Raw genomic sequence first — 22,925 nt, forward strand, 5'->3', positions numbered from 1 at the left:
GAATTGTTTCCTTTCTCTGCCTCCAGAAAAGCAAGGGCTTGGAGCAGAGGCTGGATTCTGGCCCTGAACCCCTACAGCAGTCACAATTCTTTTGTCAGTCTGAGCTCCGTATAAGGTTTTGTTTGAGGAAAAGAATTTCAATGCTGTAAGTCTTTGAAAGCGTTGATCAAGGGGATTTCAAAGGACCTTCAAGCTTTGATGCTGTAGAATTCTATCTTACCCCTCCTCTGCCACACCCGTGCCCCATTTCTCCATTGAGGAGTAGGGTGTGGAGCCAGTGGGTTTTAGGTCTCTGTAAATTCCACTAGGTCTGAGCTCTAAGTTAGATGATCCTTCTAACCCCAACCTAGTTTACTCCTGTCTGCATTTTAGCTACCCTGAACTCTTTCTTCTAGTTTCATCATCTAACTACAGCTATTACCGTCTCAAGTTTAATTTTTTGCAATAGCAACTCAAGAAGAACCTCCCCTTATTGCTTCAGTTCTCTGAAATAACCTCCTTTTCTTAGAGTGTTTAACTCACAATTCATTGTCAACTTGCATAGTGATCTTTATTCCCTTCTAAATATTTCATGTGCGTTTTTATTTTCCTCCAATGACCTGGTCCCTGTTTTATAAACTTCCCCAATATTTCTTAAATCCTTGAGCCCAGGGCCAGTGCCCTCAATGAAGTTCCCAAATGTTTGTTTGGGGCATAAAAGGGAAGAAACAGGATGTTGCTTTATCAGTTATTTGTTGTCCTTAGAATCACTTGTGGAAGGACAACTATCCCTGAGAGACTAGAATATAAGCACTTGCACATAAGGGTTTTAATAATATTGGAAGCTGGTAATATTTGCCCCATTATATAGCTAAGAGTGTTGAGACTCGTGGAGATGTCCCCAAAGTCATATGATTAGCATGTAGCTAGTCAACTTTCAAATCCCGGCATGACTTAGACTTTGCTCTTTGACTTTCGTTTGCTACCATCTTTGAAAATGAAGTGAAGGAGGCAATACAGCTGCAGGCTCAGGGAGATTGGGTGTCTTTCTCCAGCCAGTTGTTAAGTGAATGAGTTTGGGCAAGTCACATCCTCTTGAATATTGGTCTTCTTATCCATTAACTGAGACATTAATGCCTACCTTGCAAGGTTATTATGAAGGTGAGTGAGATAATACATGTAAAGGGCCTAACACATAGCTTAGAACCTACTATGTCCTTAATAAATGTTGGCTTTCATTTTTTTTTTTTATAAAATCTGATGGTCCAAGGAAGAATTTAAATAATAAGTTATGCAAATGCTCAACTTGGCCTTCCAAGCCATCCTTGATATTCCAGACTTCCTTTCCAGTCTGATCTCTCATTTAGAATTAAACAAGCTCCTCCCTCTTCTTGCTTAGAGATATTATGGTTTTATGCACAGATAAAGAGTCATTGCACACTGGGCTGGCTGTTTGTCCCTTTGGTTCCTGAGGGGGCCATGTGCACTGCGGTCACAGTCCTGGGTTGTGGGGAAGGAGACTTAAGGGCCCCAGCCTCTGTGATCTGCTCTGCTCATACTCTTCTGTTTTTTGGCTAGACATCGCCCATTGCTGTCTCTTGCCTACCTGACACAATTTTAGGTCCCTTCACTTTCAAGTGCCCCTCTGATCAATTCATGCAAGGTCCAGTTGTGAGGCAATAAGAGTAGGGATTTTGACATTAGATGACCCTTGATTCAAAAAGTCTCTGCTGCTACCTACCATGAAACTTTGGGCCATTCATTCTGAATTTCACTTTCCTTATCTGTAAAATGGGGTTGAATATACATATTTCACAATGTTGAAAATAATTTTAAAAACTAATGAGGATGAGGAGGTCCCCATCTATAGATTGAGCATGATCTTTTTCAGCTCATGCATCCTATGACCCTGCGTGCAAAGACCCCTTTCTCTTTATGAGGAATGACTGGCCCCCTACTGAGGCTTAGGGGTAGAGATAGAATATGGTCAAGCTTTCTGCATTGGAAGTTCGGAGCTTTTCCTGCTACCTCCAGGTCTGAGCCAGGCACGTCCCCCTCCATCCTCAGGATGGCTTCACCTTCAGCCCTGGCTCAGAGCAACCACTTAGCTAGTGAGAGTGCACCCATTAAAGAAACAAATAGCTCTTTCCTGTGGCAGAGGGAGGATTAAGGTGATCATAGGACTCTGTAATGATTACAGAGAAGATGAATTAGTCTCTGAAGTGCTCACCGCCCCCTGAAATACTTAGGAGATTAAATGCCCCATGAAATTTCCGGTAATGAATCTGCCAATGACGCCGATGCTGTGTGGAGCTTCTTGATCTTGGATCTGTACTGTTTGGATGCCTCAGTGAGATCCCCTTGGTCATCACAGCAGGCTGAGACCACTTAATTTGTCCAACTGAAGCATCGATGATCCTACTTATCTTGGACCAACTCTTGGGGTATGGACAGGGGGTGAGGGCAGACTTGTGCCTGAGTTCTTCCACTTCCCTTTTCCAAATGCAGATCCAGGTGAGGGCAGTGTGGGCTGCAACTGGATGGGATCAGGCAGCAAGAAGAATTCCCTGCCTGAGAAGTGATCTGTGCGGGGCCTCATCCCTAGGAGTTATTTTTCAGGGAACATGCTGCCCAGGGGAGCTAGCTATCTGGCTTGACATGAGAATGGGGAGAGGGCTATCTTTAGGGGTGTTGACTAAATTCTGCCCTGGCAGGCACTGACAACCTAGGATGAAAGGGACCTGGTTATTTTGTCTAACCCACAACATGATCTTTTACTGAGCTTATCCTTTTGTGACCTTCAGAAATTGATTGCTTTCACAGAAGTGAAAAGTGTGGGTGTACACCTCCCATAGAAACACATGATCTGTTTGACATTTTAGAATGTCTGGATTTCATAGCATTTCTGGGTCCTCACCATGAATACCATTCATTAGGACTACTAATAGAGGAATAAATGCCAGTCAATAGGGAAGATAACAGGACTTGGGTTCAGACAGACCTGAGTTCAAGTTCTGGCTCTGCCATTTCCTAGCTGTATGATCCTTGGCAAGTCCTTAACCTCTCTAAGCCCTAATTTGCTCATCTGTATAATGGGGATAATAATATTTCCTCCCTTGTTACGTTATTGTGAGGAATAGATGGGCTAATGCTAGAAAAATACTCAGAATCAAAATGATACACAATAATGACTGGAGTGAGGGTCTCTGATGGAACCAGGGTTTGGAATTAGGTCTGGGACAGGGAATACCATCTTTGGGGCAGAAAGATAGGGCCAGGAAAGTTAGCTAATGTAATGGTGAGGATTACAGTTTGTGTGTGGGTATGTGCACGTTGTGGTGGTGGTGGGGGGAGGTTGGGGTGTGCCCGTGTAGAGGGCTAGAAGTCATTGCAAGGAGTGGATATGTTTATTCGCGTATGAGTATGCATTCACGTTGACTTGTTTGGAGAAGCTTAGAGGAACCCAGGGTCACACACCAAATCTTGACCTATTCCAAAGCTTGGGGAAAGCTAAGCACTGGACCATGATCTGGCATTTGCATGCTCTCCATCACTGTGAGGCTTGCACCCCAACCTCAGTGCAGTTAGCAGTTGCTACAATTCAGTAGGGAGATTCCTTTGGCCTAGTCCACCAGCAGCCTGGGGCCTAGTTGTGAAGCAGTTTAATGGTGTTTTTGGCTCAGCATCTCTAAGCCAAAATCTCAGCCTCCAGTCTCACCTCCAGAAAGCAGCTTGGGTTTAGCCCTGCAGCTCTAGTTTTGACTTCTGATTTCCAGAACTGTAAGATGATAAATTTGCATTGTTTTAAGCCTGTAAGTTTGTGTTATTTTGTTACAGCAATAGGAAACTAATATACCCCCATTGACCAAAGCACAGAGAGGTCATGTGGCCAAGGTCATGTGGCAAATAAGTGACAGAGTCGGGATTTGGACCAAGGTTAATCCATGTGCTTAGGCATTACACTGTAAGTCCTCTCATCCATGGACTCTCCTAGAGGCTATCTTTATTCTCCAAATAACTGTAAGGGGAATAGTGCACTTTCAGAAGGAATAAGACTTAATTGTGCATCATCAGATAAGACTGGATCAGTCTGGGCCAGAGAAAACTGTCTGCCTAGCTCCTGCACCCTCTGACAGCATTAATTACTGTCTTGTATCCAACCAGGTAAACCAGTCCCTATCCCAGCCTGGCCTTCGCTGCAACAAGAAACTCTGACCTCCTTCCCATGACATTCCAGAGCATGCAAAGATGTTTCCAAAAGGGGATTCAAAGCAGGGCATAATTGGCATTTATTCAAATTGTGCTTAATTGAATACTTCATTTGCACCTCAGAAAACCACATGGGGTACAGGCTCTGTACAGAGGAAGTAATTTTCATTAACAAGATCTAAATTAGTCTGACACAAAGACCTACCTGGTGCCTGTGACATAGCTAATAATTGCTGTGTAATGAATCTCATGCTGCAGACAAAGGTTTCCTTTTCTTTTTTTTCTTTTGGCCTTCTTTCCTTCATCCCTCTCTTCCTCCTTTCCTTCCTTCCTTTTGTAATGAATTTGCATGTCAAGCAAATGTCTTTATTCTGAGAGGCCAGGCAGGTGATGTTTGGAGTTTAGGGGCCCCCAGGTTGGGGAAGCCAAAGCCATGCTCTCTACTGCTAGTAACTGCTTAAATGAACTGTAATCTGGAATGAACTTGGCCTTGTGTCTCCTCCCTTGTAGGGACTGTGTGCTTTATGCCTCTTGAGGAAACTTCCATTTTTCTACTGCGTTGTCAACCTATCCTTCACCTCTAACTTCTTCCATTCAACCCACAAACACCCACAATATTAAAAGGGGGAAATAATGATCCTACAGCAACACCTATCTCATTTAGTCCTTTATTTTAAATAGTAATAACCTTTGTTTAAAATACTTTTTAATCTAGGAAAGCTTATTTCACATGCATTTCCAACTAATTAGTAGAGTCAGAAGCAAAGAAAATAAAACCAGAGAAAATCTTTAGTCTTTCTAAAATGCATATATGAGCTTGTAACTCCCCTTATAAAACATTCTTGTGGTGCAGAGTTGCCTTCAGGATTAAGCTTTCAGGATTGGCTCCCGTCCCCTCTCCTGGCAACCTGCCCAGCCATGCTTATCCACCCAGGTCCCTGAACGTGCCTGAGCTGGGAGGGGGTGACATGCACGGATGCCGCTGGCAGCCTAAAAATGCTGCATCCCTTTTCAACATATGTTTAGTGGGTAATAGGTGTTTGTGTGGGGGGGGAGGCAGACAGCTGTTCTATTAATATGCCAAAACTTTTCCTTTCTGCTTAAAAGAAGAGATCTATTATATGCTTTTATTACCTAGAGTAATATGTCAATATTAAACCAATTAAAATCCAGATAAAACTCTTCTTGGTAACATCATGTTACCATGCATTACCCAGTTTCAGTATTTAAGTTGACTCAACTGTCCTCAGGACACCATCAGCCTCAGAGGTAGGTATATAACCTCCAGTTTATGCCATGCTACGAGTTTTGCAGAAACTTTTCAACAGAGATAGGGCTGCACTAGTGAGAACCACTTTTTATATTATTTTATTAGTTTTTTTTTTCTAAACTGCCACTTGAGAGTCCTGTCCACATCTGCACACAAGAGGATAGGTTTTCAGTTCGGTGCTATGTCCAAGAGCAGGATGTTGTGTGCTGAGTTAGTAGGTGCCACATTTCTAATATATTTCGTTGGTGTTTTGCCACCCCTTTACAGTTTGGTGCCCTTGGAATGGGTCACTTGCTGGCCTGTTATTCAAGACAGTCTTGTGCTCTCTCTACTGTGCTGGGGTTGGGAATGGGGAGCGCTACTGCCTGAGCAGCCCATGAGGTTGTAACCAAGGTTGTCCACCTGGTGTCAGCATGTCTTTGCTATGGGAGGAACCCTTCAGGAAGACTTGACAAACCAGGCTTACGATTCACAGACTTGCAAAGTGTAGGCCAGTGCAAATGTTCTCATCAGATTCCATACCATATCTGAGGCTTGTGGTGTAAAGCTGCCTCCATTCATTTCAGTTTGCAAGTAAGTGGGTCTCACTATCAGGGCAAGAAGCTGGGGTGGAGGAACCGAATCCAGGGCGGGCATTGGGCATCAGGAGGATCAGCCAGCACAGAGGTATGGGAGGAGGACAGGCACTTGCCAGTTGCATCTGCATTTTAGGGCCTGGGGCCAGAGGGTACTGGAGAAAGACAAAGCAGGGGCCCTATCTTCACCCAGGGTGACACTGTTCTCTTCAGTGGGTCCTGGAGCTTGCAGGCCATCTCAAGGCCACAGGTGATGGTTGACAGTCACTGAGGAAATATAGCTGGGTGGCAGGAGCCCATGACACTGTAAGGAAATGCCATGGAAGAATGGGTCAGGTGGGCAATCAGGAGTCACGGGTTAAAGGAAAACTCTGAGGCTGCTGGCTGACCTGTCTGTAGAAAGAACATTTGGATCACTTAGCACCCATTTTCTTAGCTTCTCAATTATTTTTTTTTAGATTGTGACCATCTTGGCAAACATGTCTGTCCTAGAGCAGTGTGCCTCTGACATCATTCAGGAGAATGGTATGTCTTTTCAGCAATGTGTGTGGTGCATGCATTGTGTACACCATCACCTTGTGTCTCTGTGTCTATATGTATGACTGTGTGCAAGATTGTGAACATGAACATGTGTCTGTGTGTGCATAAGCATATATGTGTGTGCCTATGTGTGGATATGGGTCAGTATTTAATATCTGTGTGTATGTGTGTACCCAGGTATGTGTACATAAAAAATTCATGTGTATACCTCCATGTATATATGCTTTGGGGGATATGAGTGTGTATATATGTATCCCTACATATGTCCTTGTGGGTTTGTGCAGGGATGTGTAACTAAGCACACGTGTGAATGTGATCTTTATTTATCAAACATTGGATGCCTACCAGGTGCTGGGCCTTGTGCTAAATTCTTAGGATCCAGTGATCCAGAAAGTGGGAAGGCAAATATTTAAATGACTAAATACAGAATAGCATTCTTGCCACCAAGTAAGTATAAGACAGTGTAAGTTCTGTACTAGAGATAGGTACCAGATAGGTAGAGTATTGTAGGAACTAGTAGCAATTAGAGATGGCATTGTGGAGGAGGTGACATTTGAGATGGGTCTTGTAGAATTAGTTGTTTTATAGTCTTCCAGGCAGAAGGGATAGAATAATATTTCAGTCTGAGAGAATAGAATGGGCCAAGTTCTAGAGACAGGACAGGGCAGCAGACGCTCACTGTAGCTGGGGCTTAGGGGTTGTCATGATGGAGGGGGCAAAGATTGAAGATGCAACTGGAAGTGAGGGTTGGAACCAGCAGACAAAGGGCTTTGAATGCCAGATGAAGGAATATATAGTCTTGTGATCCATGAAATGTTGGTTTTTTTTGCATGTGGTTTTTTTTGAGCAAAATCTGAAGTGTGCAGATTTTGAGCACACAGTGACATGTTTAGATTTGCCTTTTAGAATGCTCCCTCTGGCTGTGCAGGGGAGGGTCGTTTGGAGGGAGTGGAGCTGGAGGAGGGAGTGGCAGTTGTCAGGAGTCAGGGCAGAAGTAGAAGAGATGGAGAGATGGAAGCAAAGATGGGAGGTGTTTGAAACTGGCCTGGGGAGTGAAGGAGGTAGGGCACATCTCAGCAGAGCTCTCTGTGATATAGCCAAGGACACATTCCTTTCTCAATCCTTATTTCCTTTAGTAATGGTGGGTGAGGAAGAAGCCCTTGGGATACTACCTGGATATGGTGAGGGAGACATTGATTAATCCAGAGCCTTTGGGTGGGAGTTGGCCAAGCCCCCTCCATATCATGGATGGGCTCTTTGGGCCCTGAGTTTGCTAATCCCCATTTCCCAATCTGGGCATCAGAAGAAATCCTGGCAGGAGTTAGCCTTAGGTGGTTGAGGTGAGGTCTGTGCATATTCCTACTAATTTCTAGAGGGGAGAGGCTTACATTGCCAAGGTTCCCTGGCTTGAACTCTTGCTTCCAAAATATGGAGGTCATGTTTCCAAACAGCGCTTGCTTTTAGTATTTCCCACCATTTTGACCAAGATATTAAACACCTGTCCTTCCTTGTTTTCCAAATACAATTGATCATAATTATATAATAACATTCTTGCAAGGCATTTATGTGCTTACTGATTTTACTGATGATTTGGGGGAAGAAAGGGGGTGGGGTTTAAACCAAGCCACATAAACAGCTTTAAATTGATTACCAGACAACCCGGTTCATCAGCATTCTTCTGTTACTTGACTGCTGGGGATTTTTCACCAGCTTCCAACCCCATGTTGTGCCTAGGCAAAACCCTTTTAGATTGGGCTCCCTTCCTTTCCTGTACCCTCTGGGTTCTCTTAGGAGATGAAACCCAACTCTTCTTACTTTCTCCTTCAGAGCACACTGCTTCAGCTCCTGCCCTCAAAGTGGCTGTTATATTTTCTCCCTAAATTAGGAGAGTTTCCTAGTGAATCCTATTTAATGCTGGGCCTGTGCATACCGAAATAAATCAGGCATGCCCATGTCCTCAAGTTACTCATAGTCTGACAGGAGTCAGGGAAGACATGAGTAGGCCAATAATTGCAAAATGTGGCACCTCATGCTGTATGGTTATAGGGGCCAGGTGCAGTGGGGACACCAGCTCTGTGGAGCAGGCTGGACATTTGACAGGAAGTCCTCTTCATGGGATGCTTGAGACTTGGATGAACCTTGTCCTAGAAACCTGGTAATTTGGTCTGTATCCTGCTCCAGACTGGGTGAATGTTGGGGCTGGGAAGCAGGATGAAGGGCTGTGGGCCATGTTTGGGTTAAAGTCTAAGCTGGAAGTTGCTACTGGATACAGAAGAGGGGATGTGCCTTGGGGTAGTTGGGGGTCACCTCCCGTGGAAGGTGGACTTTTACTGCAACCTGAAGGCTAGGAAGCATTTAGATGGGAAACAAAAGGGAAAAACGCATTTCCTACAGAAAGAATGAGATGGACAAAGGCATGGAGGGGAGGTAGACTTGGGTTTTGGTTTATAGAACAATTGGAAGATAGGTCTTGTTTCAGAGAAAGGTCAGTGAGGCTTCTCAAAATATTATTTCACATGTAAATCTCTCGGGTCAACTACTCTACCCTCCTCCAGTGGTTGGATCCCCTCTAAAGCATTTAACTAGTGATTATCCAGGTTAGGCTTGGATCACCTACCTTCACTCTGGACATATCTCAGATGCAGCCAAGCATCTGAGGTGATGAGGTGGTGAAAAGTAATCAAATATATCTGAGTTCTGATACCAGCTCTCCCAACTACTAACTGTGAACTCTAGGCAAGATATGACTCTTCTCTCTGGGCCTCATAGTGGGGTTATAATAAGACCTACTTCATGGGGCTGGTAGGAGGTATAAAGGGATCATGTATCAGTGTACATTTAGAATCATAGAGTCTTATATAGTGAGTAAAAGTTCACTATAGCATTAAAAAAAATAAAAAAGGGGGATGTCCTGCAGATGCCCCTTCTCAGTGCCGTGGCTTGATACATGGAACAGAAACACCCCCAGGACATGCATAAGTCAATTTGCAAGCTGGTTTTGGATGCCACCTGTTCATTGCTTCCTGCCCAGGGATCCAACTTATCATGGGCATGCTGTCTGAGAAGCCAAGGTCTGGGACCCCTGCTGAGGTGGCGGCCTGTGAGCGTGTCCAGCAGAAAGCTGCAGTGACCCTGGCCCGTCTCAGTCGAGACCCAGACGTGGCACGGGAGGCAGTGCGGCTCAGCTGTAAGTGGGGCTGACGTGGCTGGAGTGGGGGACTTGGGGAGGGAAGCTGCCCAGATATCACAGCAGCAACAGTAAACACAGAGCAAGGGCTATTGAGTTGAGCATTACTCACTGAGTGCTGGAAATTACAACTGAGAGGGGCTGGGCCCAGCATGCAAATTCACTAGCTTGTAAACCAGGGGCTTAAGCAAGAGAGAGAAAGGGCCTATGAAAGTTAAAATTGCCAGAACAGTGACCCACCCACAGACTTCCTGCTGATTAGGATTCCCATTCTTTAATTCACACATTCATTTCCCCATGAGTTTACTTATTCAGTTACTTATTTGTTCATTTATTTATTATCCATTGGTTCATTCATTCATTCATTGATCATTTTGCTCATCAATTCATTGACCTAGTCATTACTTCATTTATTCATCATTAACTCATTCATTAATTTACTTACTCATTAAATCACTCATTTCATTTGTCACTTATTTAACCAAGAAGTATTTTCAGAGCACTCTAGCTAAGCTGTGTTCTGGATGGTAGGCATATGGCACTGAATTTAACATCGTTCCTGACCACAGGGGTCAAACCTTTAACATTGTTCCTGACCACAGGGGTCAAACCTAATGGGATGACAGACATGGAAGGAAATATTTGCCCTTGAGTGTTACAGGAGTGATGCTCAAAGCAGCACATGGCACATTTAGTGCCTAGAGGAAGTAGTCCACATTTTATCTAGGTGATTCAAAAAATGTTTTAACAAGGAGGTAAGTCTTGAGCTGTGGTTCGAGAGAGATGTAGGAGTTCTGCAGGTGTGAAGTCTGATAAAGGTCTCTCCAGGAAGAGGTATGAAGAAAGGAGCAGCCCTGTCCCAATCATTCAGGTACTTTGAGGGACCACAAGAGGGGCTCTGGGGCAGCAGAGGGTTCCTGCTCCAAGAAGATTTCCTGGAGGATAAATATCCAGAATGTGTTGGCACACATTTTACTACTATTTTGTAACATTTCGAAATAAGTCAATTTGCATTGAACACTAAAATCATTTCTTTAACTTTTCCTCTGTAAAGTCTTAGGAAACATCTACATGCCATAGTCTGTAGTTTTCTGTAATTTTAGACACAATATAGTTTCTGACTGAAATAGGCAACTGATGCAGGTGGGGTGGGGGTGGGGGGTATAGCTGAGAAGTTCCTCCAGTGAACATGCAAACATTAACCACAGCTCTGAAAAACTCAGATGTTCCGAAACAGGAAGCTATTCCTCAGACCCACGCCACCCTCAGCTCAAGTTTTCACTGTGTTCACTCTTGGTGAGTGAACTTGCGGGCTTGGTTTGGATGCTCCGGTTTATTCCTTGTGTCCTGGTCTGAGCCTGTTCACAGCTGAGGGAGCAGAAACTCTCCACCACAGACTCCTCTAGAAGGGTCCAGCCGCTTCCCTGGCAGATTAATGGGCCGACCAGGGACCTGTGAGCCGTCGGCCCCGCAGGACCCCGTGTAGAGTGGTGTGGGTGACACCTCCGGTCAGGCCTGGCCGCCCTCTCCATGCCAGGCAGGAAATTGTCCCTGTGTCTCACACAGGCATGTCCCGCCTCATCGAGCTCTGCCGATCCCCGTCGGAGAGGAACAGCAGTGACGCGGTGCTCGTGGCCTGCCTGGTGAGTCCTGTCTCCCCCCAGCCTTCTCCCTGGACATTGGCATGGCAGACCTGGGGCCCGGAGAACAGGCTATCCCATGAAACTTCCCTGGGCTTCTGCTTTTCTGTTTTTGAAATGGTGATAAAGGTCATACTTACTTCACTTAATTTATATGATTGTGGTAAAAGTTATAATGAAGTTATGTATGTGAGAAATGGGGCTGGGATCGCCCAATTCTTAGCCACCATGAACTTTTGACGTTCTGGGGTATCTTTAACAGTACATCAAGACCAGAGTGTCCAGCAGACTCCCAGCTGATGTTTTTTTTTTTCTTAATATTTTTATTGAGAAATCTTCACACACATACAGACCTCCCATAGTATACAATCTGTGGCTCACAATATCATCACGTAGTTGCATAGTCATCACTCCAGAAAAAGGAATAAAATGAAAAACTCATACATCCCATACCCCTTACCATTACTTCTCACTGATCTCCAGTATTTCAAACTACCCAATATTTTATGCTTTATTCCCCTATTATTTATTTCTTTTTCATCCTTTTTTTTTTTTTTACTTAACTGTCCATACCTTAGATACAAGGAGCATCAGACACAAGGTTTTCACAATCACACGGTCACATTTGTAAAAGCTATATAGTTATATAGTTGTCTGCAAGAATCAAGGGTCCTTGAACACTGTTCAACAGTTTCAAGTACTTCCCTATAGCCACTCCTATATACCATAAACTAAAAAGAGATATCTATAAAATGCATAGGAATAACTTCCAGGGCAACTTCTTGACTCTGAAATCTCTCAGCCACTAAACTTTATTTTGTCTCATTTTTCTCTTCCCCTTTCTGGTCAAGAAGTCTTCCTCAATCTTATGATGACAGGTCCTGGTTCATCCCTGGGAGTCAGGTCCCATGTAGGGGAGGAGGGCAGTGAGTTCACCTGCAGAGTTGGCCTAGAGAGAGAGGCAACATTTGAGCAATAAAAGAGGTTTTCTGGGGGTGACTCTTAGGCATAATTACAAGTAGGCTTAGCTTCTCCTTTTCAGGAATAAATTTGAGGGGTTAGCCCCAAGATTGAGGGCTCAGCCTATTGAATTTGTTGTTCCTCATGCTTGTGGGAATACCAGGAATTCCCCAGATGGGAAAGTTTAATATTTCCTCCTTTCTCCCCAGACCTCCAAAGGGACTTTGCAAATACTTTTATTCTCTGTTCAAATTCTCTGGGGTATATCAGGTATTCACACTAACCTGTACAAATCAAGAAAATCTCACACTTTATTCAAGATTCCATGTAATTATGGTGTTCAAGTAAACTGACCATACAAATTAAATTAGAAAACATGCTACCCAAAATTAAAATTTTGCACCAAATAAACATCTCTCCCTCTGGTCTTGCACAGGAGTTGAAGTCTAAAAATATGGGCCATATCATCCTTTACCCAGTATTCTGATTTACCTTAGTCCTAGCCATATCAGCTTCATTCATATCTCTGGTTGAAGTGCAATCACTTTTTCAGCTTTTTTAATAGCTGACTTTCATAGCTGCTATGCTCTGACTCTTGATCTCAAGTGTCACATAGATACCCAAAGTTTGAGGGAACTTTATATACAAATAGCTCAGTATCAGGTTATATGCAAATAGCTCAGTATCTCAGAATTTAGAAATAACAAGTTATAATTCCTGAACAGATGTGACTGCTATAAGAGCTTACAATCTAGGACCTTTTACAATAGACCCCCCCGCCCCATGCTCTTGACTTCAGTTCTCCAAGTTTCTATATTACAGTTAGTTCATATGAGTGAGGCATGATAATATTTGTCTTTTTGTTTCAGACATTTCATTCACCATACTGTCCTTAGGTTCATTCACCTAGCTGAATGCCTCACAGCTTCATTCCCTCTTGGCCATTTCAGCAGTCCATAGTATGTAAACACCACAGTTCCCACTTCCATTCCTCAGTCGTTGTACCCTTAGGCCACCTCCATCCATTGTGAATCTTGAAGACTGCTGCCAGAAACACTAGTGTGCACATTCCATTCATAGCCCCACACTCAGTTCCTCCAGGTATATACTGAGCAGCAGGGTTTTAGGATCATACGCAACTCTGCCTCCAACCTCCTGTGGAGCCACCACACTGCCAGGTGGGGTTCTTGAGGTCATGGTGCCTGCAAGCACCTGGGAGCTCGGCTATGGGTGTCTCCTGCTGGTTCTGAAGCAGACATTGTGAGAAACACCTCCCTTTGCCCTTGAACAGAGCCCCTCCAGCTGGTGCCCATCCCAGCACTGCAGCTGCCTCTGCCTTTGTGGGACAAGGAAAGGAGGGAACATGGCAGGAGAGTCTTATTCAACTGGCCACAGTATCTTCACCCTGAGCTCAAGCACATGTCCTGGGAGGTCCCCACCCATGTCCTCCTTGATGCCTGGGTGAAAGGATTCATAACACTAGATGGAGAATGCGTGCTTTGCACTCCTCCCTTCTGGGGCCATAATGGATCCCAAAGCAGAGCAGCTTCCATTTGGAAACACCAAGCATGACAGGGAAACCATTGTTATATACAGGGTCATTTAACTTCCAGAAGAGTCTGCCAGCTCCTTGATTGAAGCTCAGAAAACACATGAGAGAAGCAATGGATTCAAAGGTCCTTTAAACTATTTGCCATAAACACTTTCTCCCACTCCATACTTCTCCCACCATTTTGTGTGTGCGTGTGTTTTAAATATTTATCACCTTTATTTTTTTTAGTATGTTTATTGAGAAATATGCACACATGTACAGTCCAACCATATTATGCAACCAGTGGCTCACAATATCATCACATAGTTGTATATTTGTCACCATGATCCATTTTAGAACATTTGCATCACTCCAGAAAAAAGTGATATTAACCCTTTTTGTGCCTTGTCAGCTAGTCTGGTGAAGCTTATGGACTTCTTCTCAGAATAATGTTTTTAAATTAATAAATAAAACATTTCAGATTAAAAAGAAATCTAATAATAGTAACATAAAGCATTTAAACATGATGTATTAATATATGTTTTTTACTGAATGCATTAAATACGATCTAGCAGCAGAGCTAACCAGTACTGTAATCTTAAGCAATGATGGGTATAAGTGATATGTGAAGATATCTGCAACAACTGTAATGGATATAAAAGTATGTGTGATTTCTTTTGGTGAACAAGTCACAGGGATTGCTAAGACTCCATGGTTTGCCATCACATTCATACATGAAGGAAATGCTGAAGTTCAGCTAGAGGTTAATGAAAATAAAGGTGTGATTTTTTTTTCTCATCCAAGTTCATAGACCCTCTTAATTCTGCCTCCTCTAGTGAGTAAAATGAGGGAAGATTAATAGCTGGCATGCACTTAATAATTGGCCACAGCTACCATTATCCTCACTTCTTGGAGAGCAACTACCTGACGTTGAATAGGTCCTGAGAAAGCATCAGTAGCATTGAAAGCACTTGCTAAAGTATAAAGCTCCATTCACATTTCAGGGCTTGTTATTACTGTTGTCATTTTTATTATTAGTTTGGAGAAGAGCATACTCAGAAGGGGTGGGCCACTGTCTTCAATCACTTGAAGGACTTTCAAGAAGAAAAAGGATTAAACTTGTTCTTAGTGGATTCTCCACATGGCTGCTGGGGTAATTTCCTTAATGATAGTCAACGACTTCCCTGATCAAACCCTTCCATGCGTCCCCATTTTCTACAGGCTACTGTCCACCTGGTCAAGCCTTCCCAGTCTGGCTCTGACCCACCTTGGGGCCCTTCTCTAGGTCCTATTACCCCTGGCTGAGCCAGAGGACCCCAATAACCTCAACTCTGTGCCTTGGCCTTGGTTCAAGCAAATGTCCTCTCTGCAACTCTGCTTAGTAAAGTCCTGCCCATCCGTCCAGGCTCAGGCCCAAAGCCCTCTGCTCCAGGATGGTTTTCAGGCACCCTTCTGGCACAGAGACAAGAAATACAGGATGGCCCCAGAGCTCCCCTCTTGGATTTCCTTTTACCCAGCATGAGGCAGGTTGTAATATTCTGTCTCCCAGGGATTGTGAGAGGAGGCGTTTGGAATTCAAACACAGGCCTGTCTGACTCTGAAGGCCTTGACTTTTCCACCCCAACAGCGTGTACCAGTCGTTCTCTTCCTCTTGCCCCATCTCTGGCACCTCTCTCACGACCTTGGCTCACAGGGGACGATTTATCCTTCCAGTCAGGGACCTTCCTGGGGCAGAGGTCTTTTTCCAGACCTTTGTATCTCCGTCGGACCTGGAGTTTGGTGACTGTTGATCACCTTTCTGTAGACTCACATCCCCTCAGCCCCATCGGTGCGCATCTGTGGTTTGGCTCACAGGAAGGGGCCACGTTTGAGTGTGGCCATTTGGAGCCCAGCCCGGCAGACGGAGTTGGAAGCTACCTGTTCTGCTCTTTTTCAAGGCTTTCTTTCCGATTTCAAAGGCTCTTTTCAGGTGGAGGGAGGACATTTCAATTATCCTCTCCCACATCTGGGGGAGTTCCAGTGCAGATCACCACTCGCAAACAGAATTGATTTTCCCTTAATGAAGGCGGCTGGCAGCGGGCTGCTGGCCTTGTTTAATACTTGGGTGTTTTCAGGCGGTCTGGGAATGAGATCCTGTGATGACTGGCAGTTTACTCTCTCAGGAAAGCAGAGGATGAGAGAAAGGCTTCTGAAGGGTCCTCAGAAGAGGCTGGACACTGGGGGTGGGGGGTGGGGGGGTGGGGAGGTGAGGGTGGTGATGCTCTGAGCTGGTTTTGGGGTTCATGTACTGCAGACTTTCTGGGGCCCCTGAGGATCTGGGTGGTAGAATCTGAAGGCATCTACTTGTATTTTATCTTTTGTAGGTCTTTTTCTAGTTCTTTCTCTGTGGGTATGTGCGTTGTTTTGTTTTGTGTTCGTATTTTGATTTTCCCTCTTTCTAGGGCTACCTCCTCTCCTAGGGGTTTCTCTCTTCCCTCCTTCCCCATTTGTCTCCTCTCTTTCTCCCTATACCTCTCTCTTCCAGTGCCCACTCCTCCCCAACCTCTCATCTCCTCTCCCTTTCTCTTATTTCCCTGACTCTTCCTGTAGGGATCTGTTTTTTCTCTTTCTCATTATTTCTCTCTCACCTCTCTTTCATGCTTGGCTTCTTTTCCTTCACCAAGTTTATCTCTGTCTCTGTTTTAATAGTTCCCTCTCTTCGTCTTTCTTGTTCTGTTTCTCTGTTGCCTGTTTTTCTTTGTCTCTCAGGTTTTTTTTCCCCCTATCTTGTTTTCTTTCTTGATGAATCATTTTCTTTTCTGTTTCAGTGTCTCACTTTGCTCCTCCCTCTTGCTTTATTTTTACCCCAGATGATGCAAAATGCACCAATGACCTCATATCCTCATTTAGTGAGTGATCTTTGGATCCATTTTTACTGAGACAATTCAGGAACTACAAGGTAATTTCTCCCAATTGAAGCGTAGAGGGATCAGAAAGTGCTATGGAGTTCAGCCTCATTAGACTTGGGAAAAATCATGCCCCAAGACAGGGAGGCCACCTGACTTAGAGATAGTCCTGTGCAGGCTATTTTCTGCTACTCTCGTCTCAGACCATGTTCCCATGGACAGAGACACATGCTCCTTCCCCTTGACCTGGCTTGGACATGGCCACACCTCATGACACAAACAACCAGTTCAAGCCATCCTCTCTTCCCCTCCTGAGCCTGATCTCTCCCTAGCCAGTTACATGCCATATCTAGATAATGAGCTCTACCCTTACCTTGGATACATTATACCCAATGTTCTTGGGTTGCAGCATTCTGTCTGTGTAGGTTGGAGGGCCCTGGACTTGTGCTGCTTTGGGTTTGAATCCTGGATTTACCACTTATTAGCTTTGTGATCATTGGAAGCCATTTTCCCTCTCTGAACTTTTGTTTCCTTATATCCAAAATGGAGATCATGATACCTATCTTGCAACATCATGTAGGGTTAAATGAGGTATTATGTGTAGATACTCCCTCCTTCTTTGCTTCCCCTGCCATTCTAGATGTTTTCCACTCTCTTTGTTTCCTAGACACCCTAAAGCTCCCACCTTGTTTCTGCTTTGTAGATGCTCAGGAAGAGGGAAGAAGTTAATATTCATTGAACATCTGCTAGCACTTGGTATGAATTACCTCAGTTAAGTGGTAAAGAACTCTAGGTAGGTGAACAGCTCACATTTGTATCTTCAAGTTGTTCAACCAGGAGACCTCAATTTTAAAGTACTTTATTTGTTTTTTTTTTTTTCAGCAAACATTTATTGCATCCTGTGCCAAAACCTGTACTGCCTACTAATGATACAAAGATAAATAAAACAGGGTCCCTACCTTTGAGGAAATTGGAGTCTAGTGTGGGAGATAGAAACCAGCTACGGTCAGTTCAGAGGGAAGGGAGAAACCATCTCTGCTTCAGGGAAACCAGAGAAGGCTTCACAGAGGAGGTGGCAATGGTGCAGACCTTGCAGGGTGAATGTATTCTGCTGCCTAGAAAACAGTGGGAAGGAATTCCATTCATAGGGAAGAAAATGAGCAAGGGCATAGACATAGAATAGGACAGCAAACTCAGGGAAGAGTGAAATGCTCAGTGTGTGGGGAGGTGGGGAGTGGTTTCATTCTGGAGGCACCTCTCTTACCTGCTCATTTCCTTCATAGACCTTGAACTTCTTGGTTGCACAATCCTGATCTCCTTCAACTTTGTGCTCTTCCTCTCAATCCTCCCTTCTTCCCATCCTATACTTCTCTGCTCACGACTTCTTGGAATTAATGGATAAATAGCCCTTGTTGTCCTACGATTGCCCCAGGGCCCTAGAACCAAGCATATAATTCTACTGATGCTTCAGGAAGGTCCAGCCTCTGGGATGAACATGTCTTAAACGTAAATATACCACTGAAGTGGCCCTTAACACGATAGATCTTTAAAATGACCACCTGCCTGTGATGATGAAAATTAAGAAAGCAAGATGATTATTAAAGTTGAGAACTTTCAGATGATACTTATCTGGTGACCAGAATGCATATGTAACCAGGAGAAGTGATGAAGTCACTACGGTGACCAGGGGGAGAAAAGGACCAAGTAACTTAGGTACCGGGTGACCAAGATAATGATCAGCTCAAATGAGCTAGTTAATGAGCCACTTTCTGAAATGCATCTTTCAGGACAGTTGAAGGAAATGCATGCATCTGAGCAGGGCCCAGTCTGATCTGTGTGTCCCTTCTGCTTTCCCCCCAGGCTGCTTTGCGTAGGCTTGCTGGGGTCTGTCCAGAAGGCCTTCAGGAATCCGACTTCCAGCAGCTGGTCCAGCCCAGGCTTGTGGACTCCTTCTTACTCTGCAGCAACATGGAGGAGAGTTTTGTGTAGTGAACATGGGAGAAGAAAGGCATCCAGCCCAGTTCTCCTGCCTCCTCAGAGCATACACCTATGAAGCAGCCCTCACATCCTTATTTATACTTAATTTATTTTTACATGAAACAGACAGAGGGCTAAATCTTGTAACAATGTCATCGGGCAGTCTGCGGTCCTTGGGAGTCTTTTTTTGTTTGTTTCTATTTTTGACTTCTGTGGCTTTTTGGTTGCAGATGTTGAAGCCTATAATGGCTAATATGACAGATTGTCATGGGTGATTTCAATTCATCTTGCTTTTTCTACTCTCACTATATAATCTCACCTCAATTTTGTATTTTGGAACCAGAGTATCTTAACTGCCTAGCAGTGTTTTTTTTTAAAGTTGGATTTGCTCTTTCCAAAAATGTTATACTTAAAATAAATTTCATAGTTGGACAGAATATTCCAGAGGGAAGTATTTTTCTTTTATGACGGAATTATACAAAATGTGTCTTGGATTTTTTTATTAAATTATCTTAGACTAAATTCTTGCCTCTCAAGGAGTCAAGCCACAAAAACCTTTTCAATTATTAAAACTACATCCTTTCAATTCCCAGTGCCTGCCCATGCAAAAAAAAAAAGCGACATACAGAGTTGTCTTGTTTTCATAGGTGCAAAAATGGGTCAAGTTCTGAGTGAGTTAGTGAAAAATTATGATTTTCAAAAGGATTTCCAAAGTCACCAAACAGCTTCTCTTTTGGCTTCTAGACTCTTGTGCAACCTGCTGTTCACCTCCTGATAAATAGAATCCTCAGTTGAGGTTCAGTGAATGATGCCACTTCAAAAGTATACTTGAAAGCAGTGGTGTGCCGAGTCTAGCCTACACCACCTCTAAGGACCGACTACATGAATATCCTTCCGACTCCACATCCAAAGACCTCATATTGAACTTGGTCATGGTACAAGTATTTGCAGCACGGAAACTGACACATGCTACAAAGTGTCAGCAGCTGTTGACAAAAAAAGAGCTTTTGCTTTTTTCAAAGAGCTTGTTTACCAACATAACTGTTGAAAATATCACAAACTCTGTGAATTCTGATAATTTTAATTCCAATATATTGCAATATTATTATTATTATTATTATTATTTTGCAAGGGCAGATACCGGGAATTGAACCCGGATCTCTAGCATGGCAGGCAAGAACTCTGCCACTGAGCCACCGTGGCCCACCCATATTGTAAGATGATTTTATGGAATTCAAGAAACATTTATTTCATTCCTAATTCCTAGTCTAACAGAGTTAACCTAATGTATCAGGTCATGGGCTAAGCATTTTACATGCATTATCTCAATTGTTCCTTACTATAACCATATTAGATAGCTGCCATCATCACCATCATCATGAAATCCCTTACCCAAGTTCACCAGCTAATAAGTAGTGTTAGGCTCTGAACCTAGTGATATCTATCACCAGAGCCTTTGATCTGAAGTCCTATGCTAAATAGAAAGCTGGTTGTCTAAGTCCTCTTATATAAAAAGATAATGATAATGACAGTAAACATTCATTCAGCGTTTACCATGTGCCAAGCACTGTTTTATACCATTGTACACATTAATTATTAATGCATATTAACATTTATTATTATGTATTATTTATCCATTTCCTACTAAAACTCTGGGAGGTAGCTATTATGCCTATTTTACAGATGAGAAAACTCATTTTACAGATGAGACAGTGGAGCCATAGTATTAAGTAAATGGCAAACCCTGAACTCAAGCTGATGTCTTCTGAGTCCTTATATAGAGCTTCCACCTTTAGGAATAAAGTTTTCTTTATATATGTCTCTGAGTTGTGCAGATGTCCAAATGTTGACACATTTCATTATATAATATCAACAAACCACTTGTGTTACTATTACCACTGAACTCAGAAAAGTCTTTGGGTACTGGGAAGTTATCAAGCTTGAATGCTCAAATCTTATCAATGGTAAAAAATACTGTCAGTCGTTTCCTTTGAAGGGACAGATTACTTTAATTTTTAGAAAATGTCTGCTAAGTATATCAGTCTGAATAATCATAGTATTATGATTTCAAGTAAAAATGGTGTTCTTTAAAAAAATACCAAAACAAATAGTTCAGTTTACAATGCAAACAATCCTACGAGTTCTTTTTCTAGAGCCAGACATCCATTGTATTTTTATACACAGCAGAAATGCCTTATCTGTAATTATTATTTCATTACTCAGGATATAAAAAAGATGTACTCAAAGGTCAAGATTAATAAAATTAATAAGTTTTATTGCTTCATCAAGGATATTCCTAAATGAAATTGGTATTTAAAAATTGACTGTAAGTGCAGGACACTGAGTAACACAATGACTCTTAGTGCATTTTGGTGCCACTGCTTTGATTCATGCTAAGGTGCCAAAACTTCTACCTGTCTCTGCTTTTGCACCATTAGTGCAAATGCTAAATAACTTAGTATTATTATCAAAATAGTTTTGATTTCACAGAACCCATGAAAATGTCTTGATAACCTCCAGCGATTGCTGGGCCTTAATTTGAGAATAAATGATCTAGATTAACACTTTGTTTCATAGTTGAGGAAACTGAGGCTATATTAAAAAAAGGAAGTGGCTTTTTTCCAAAACACACAGAATGAGGACTGAAGTTCAGCTTCTTGGGTCCAAGGTCAAAGGTCAGCTCATTCCTTAAAACCAATAAGCTCTTTGGGCAATATTTACATTGCAAATCTCTACATTGTAACACCTGCATGGCATAAGCATATCAGTCAGGGTCTTGGCAGGAAACAGAATTTAAATCAGATGGTTCAAATAAAGAGGTTTTAGTAAAAAGACTCCTTTAGATGTATTGGCAGAAGAGTTAAGGAAGCTGTTGAGGCATGCTGAGGCACCCAGGCACTAGCAACATGGCAAGCTCTTACCATACTTAGGACAGAAGGGTCAGGTGAGATGATAAGGTTATCAACTTCCCCTGAGAGCTGGAGTTGTGGTGGAGGGGTCACCTGGGGGGCACTGCAGGGACTCAGCCACTGTCAGAGACATGGTGCCTGAGCAGGGAGGCTGCAGGGGAGAAACACCCAGACCCCTCTCCTCCCACCCTCTAATCTACCATGCCTCTCATTGGCTAAACAACTTGGCAAGAGAGTCAGTGATGAAATCCTTGGAAATCAGACTTGTGGGGAGAGCAAGGCAGAGAAGGATGGAGAATGGACCTGGGTGAGGTGGGGGTAGGGAGTAATGGAGAATAAAGACCACAGGTGGGAAAGTTCCTCTCTGAGAACATGGCACAGCCATCAGTTGAAAGGATCTATGGGAATAGTCCTTTCAACACGTGGTGCTGGGACAACTGCATATCCACATATAAAAGAGTGGGTTTGCATCCCTACCTCATACCATAAACAAAAATCAGCTCAAAATATCTCAAAGACCTAAATGTAAGAACTAAAACTATAAAATGCTGAAGAAACAGAGGAGCAAATCTTCACGACCTGAGGTTAGACAATGGTGTCTTAGATGTGACACTCAAAGCACAAGCAACAAAATAAAAAACTAGATAAAATGCACCTTAATTCACAAAATTTTAAAAATTATGTTCTTCAAGACAGATTGCATCAAGAAAATGAAATGTCAATCTATGGAATGAGAAAAAGTATTTCAAATCATATGACTGATAAGGGATTAATATACAGAATATATAAATAACTTAAAATTTAAGAGCAGGCCATGGTGGCTCAGAGGCAGAGCTCTTGCCTGCCATGCCAGAGACCCAGGTTCGGTTTTGCGGTGCCTGCCCATGCAAAAAAAAAAAATTTAAGACTACAAATGCAAATAACTCAATTTAAAACTGGTTTTGAATAGACATTTCTTCAAAGATGACCTACAAATAACCAAAAGGAAAATGAGACGATGCTCACCAGCAAGTCATTAGAGAAATGAAAATCAAAATCACAATGAGATGCTACTTTGTACCCTCTAAGGTAGTTAAAATTAAAAAGACAGACAATAACAAATATTGAAAAGGACACGGAGAAATTGAACCCTCACATTTCTGGCAGGATTGTAAAGTGGTACAGCCACCTTGAAAACAGTTTGTCATTTTCTCAAAATATTAAATATAGTGACCATATGACCCAACAATTGCTCTTACAGCATATACACAAGAGAAGTGAAAA

The 22,925-nt window shown here is 43.0% G+C and overlaps 1 protein-coding gene across 1 annotated transcript in view; it reads left to right on the forward strand.

The window, feature by feature from the left end:
- The window catches only part of INSC (INSC spindle orientation adaptor protein), a 141,717-nt gene extending 122,475 nt beyond the window's left edge, over window positions 1–19,242 (forward strand). Inside the window, exons 10-13 of the mRNA XM_077112258.1 lie at window positions 6,492–6,558; window positions 9,605–9,760; window positions 11,327–11,403; window positions 18,637–19,242. Of these exons, the coding sequence (XP_076968373.1) occupies window positions 6,492–6,558; window positions 9,605–9,760; window positions 11,327–11,403; window positions 18,637–18,765 (429 nt within the window). The 3' untranslated portion in view covers window positions 18,766–19,242. The remainder of the gene's footprint in view (window positions 1–6,491; window positions 6,559–9,604; window positions 9,761–11,326; window positions 11,404–18,636) is intronic.
- The last annotated feature ends 3,683 nt before the right edge of the window (window positions 19,243–22,925 follow it).

The sequence above is a fragment of the Tamandua tetradactyla genome, chromosome 8 (genome assembly GCF_023851605.1).
Source record: "Tamandua tetradactyla isolate mTamTet1 chromosome 8, mTamTet1.pri, whole genome shotgun sequence".
NCBI lineage: Eukaryota > Metazoa > Chordata > Mammalia > Pilosa > Myrmecophagidae > Tamandua > Tamandua tetradactyla.